Here is a 2566-nt window from a genome sequence, read left to right on the forward strand (position 1 = left end):
CTAAACATGAAATTTCACTTCAATGTGTTTTTGAGTAATTTGTATGAGTATTTGTTAGGATGGATACCTATCGGTGAAATGAGCTATATACGATTGGGTACCAAGCTTAGCTTATATATGAAAAATTGGCACCTTGAATGGCTTTTATTCCTCAAAGGTTAGAGTGAATTAATTTTGTCATTAAAGAAAAAGGAGAATTAAAGAGCAGAGAAGGGGTATACTGAAGTTCTAATAGGTTTGGCTATTGAATTGATTGGATGAAATCCATCAAAAAGATCAATTTTACTGTTGCAAAACTTGAATGTCAATTGACAGTTGGCCAAAAGCTCAGGCACAAATGATTTAAATCTGTATGCAGATTGATTCTGAGTTTTATATGTGCCTAAGGTTGTAATGTATTATAGAATTAAACAATAGACAGAATGCTTCCCCTCTAGTTTGATGAAACTAGTAATAGATTTAGGCATTTAGTGTTATCCTTATCATTTGGTTGGCCAAGTACTTCTACGTCCACTTTGCTCTATAAATGACTTCATATTCCTGGGTTGTCTACCTTTTATTCTCTTTGATTTGTTAAGGTGCTGAGGAGTCGGGATGGGTGGTAGAGATGGGATGATGTTATCTACTTTTGCTACATAGTTTTGCAATTCTCTCAATGTGACCTTTCTTGAAGCAATATTGGAACAACTACTCCACATATATTCAAGGATCCTGTTGCTACTGCACTTAAATTCTATGAAATCTTTGTTGTTTCTGTACAAACAAGTTGAAAAAAAGATAAATTTTTCACTCTATATTGGATTCCATATGCATCCAGTGTTATGAGTTGATTGTGACTAATGTAAGGAACATGCAGTGATATATGAATCTTTTTACTTGATCTTGCAGGATTTTCTCTTTTTCTTGGATTTTTAATTGATCGTATGCACCATTACATGCGGAAATTGATCAAACTAAGGAGCAATACTGGAGTTTCGAAGCAAGAAGTCGAGATGCTTGAGAAAGAAAAGTTGCAGCTTAAGGAAAAAGAAGAAAAAGCTGCTGGCGAAGTTAAGCGACTGCAAAAAGAAATGTCTAGTTTGACTGAGAATTTGAATAAGCTTAGGTCGGAGTCAGCTGAAAAAGACAAGAAAGTGGAGACTGCAGAAGCTCATGTTGCTGCTCTCCAGAAACAAGCTGCAGATCTGCTGCTAGAATATGACAGATTACTCGAAGATAACCAAAATCTTCAGACCCAAGTTCTTGGACACCGAAATTGAGAGTTCACTGGTTAGAGTCGTGTCATAGAAAATTGAGGGTTTCTGGGTGATGGATGACAATGGTAAGAGGCTCACTTATTTGGGAGCAGGACCAAGAGATTGGACAGCAGCTAGTATATTATATTAAGTGTCGGGATATTAGAGCTTGCATCTCTGCATGTTGATTCGTGGAGCATGACTTTTTGATTTGAAAATGGGATGGTGAACTTCTCTGTATGTTTTGAAATGGGTAAGTCTTTTCTTGAGGAATTGTTGAATTTCGGCTGATCTTTTGCATCTTACATAGTTATGAAGGCAGTGTTGATTGGCACTAACTAAAATTTGAAGTTACTAGGTCAATTCTCTTGTTTGTTGTGTTCTTTTTTATCAGTTCGAGAAAAAGAAAAGAGGGACAAATTCACTAGAAATATTTTTAAGACAAACTATGAAATATGTGTAGAAACAAAAATGAAAATAAACTTAGTATGTATAATTTATGCGGTTCAAAGAATGCTCTTAAGTACAAGGTCACTCAAGTTTCTCTCATTGGGATAACAATAAATGTTGCAAACCAACTATTTGTACTTGCAGTCCGTGTAACATTATAATTACAACGTCAATCCTAGCATGAGTTCAGAAAAACTTCATGCTAGGTATGGCTGATGATCTTTGCTTCAACAAATCCAAGAACGAGTTCTTTTTCACGTATACATGCCAGCTATTTTTAGATGTGCTTGTAGGGAAGCTGTGGCAGAGCTCTTCACGAGCTTTCTTGGGCTTATACACTCGGTTAAGAGGGTGGCCAGCCGTCGAAGAACCCAAGAGTACTATGTTGTCGGAAAATCATCATTTTAGTACTCTTTTAGTTCCATTCTCCTGTGTGTTCTGCTCATTATCTCTCGCGATATAACTGGCAACTCTACCAGTAGTCTCCACAAGAACAACTTCCATCATTGAAGTGATGAAACCGCTTCATGTCCCTCACAATTATCTCCCTTTTCACTATGACAGAAATGAACTTTATGGCTTCATGGCAGTCTCCGCAGACTCTCAGGTTTTTTGTGATCAGCAATCTTGTCCCCGGTCCAGTGTTCAAAATCCCAAAAGCAACAGCAAGTCTCTCACTGTGATTCCACAACATTCTTACTTTCACTTCCTCTTCAACGTTGTGCAAGACGAACTCAGTCTTTGGCGCATAACCCATAGCTCTCATTTCATGCTCCAGCTCCTCCAAAATTCCCAAAATCTGTTGATATTGAGGGTGCCCCTTATCTTCCACCACAAAAGCATGGAGTTTCCCATTTACTTCCACAGCACTGTAACCAGGA

General features: G+C 37.6%; 2 protein-coding genes across 2 annotated transcripts in view; one reads left to right on the forward strand and one right to left on the reverse strand.

Annotated features, from left to right (window-relative positions):
* The window catches only part of LOC105170143, a 2901-nt gene extending 1303 nt beyond the window's left edge, over positions 1-1598 (forward strand). The window contains exon 2 of the mRNA XM_011090778.2: positions 889-1598. Within this exon, the coding sequence (XP_011089080.1) occupies positions 889-1259 (371 nt within the window). The 3' untranslated portion in view covers positions 1260-1598. The remainder of the gene's footprint in view (positions 1-888) is intronic.
* LOC105170144 (putative pentatricopeptide repeat-containing protein At3g25060, mitochondrial) overlaps positions 1731-2566 on the reverse strand; it is a 2616-nt gene continuing 1780 nt past the window's right edge. The window contains exon 1 of the mRNA XM_011090779.2: positions 1731-2566. This exon is cut by the window's right edge and continues 1780 nt beyond it. Coding sequence (XP_011089081.1) covers positions 2158-2566 — 409 coding nt within the window. The 3' untranslated portion in view covers positions 1731-2157.

Source organism: Sesamum indicum, linkage group LG9 (genome assembly GCF_000512975.1).
Source record: "Sesamum indicum cultivar Zhongzhi No. 13 linkage group LG9, S_indicum_v1.0, whole genome shotgun sequence".
NCBI classification, from domain to species: Eukaryota; Viridiplantae; Streptophyta; class Magnoliopsida; order Lamiales; family Pedaliaceae; genus Sesamum; species Sesamum indicum.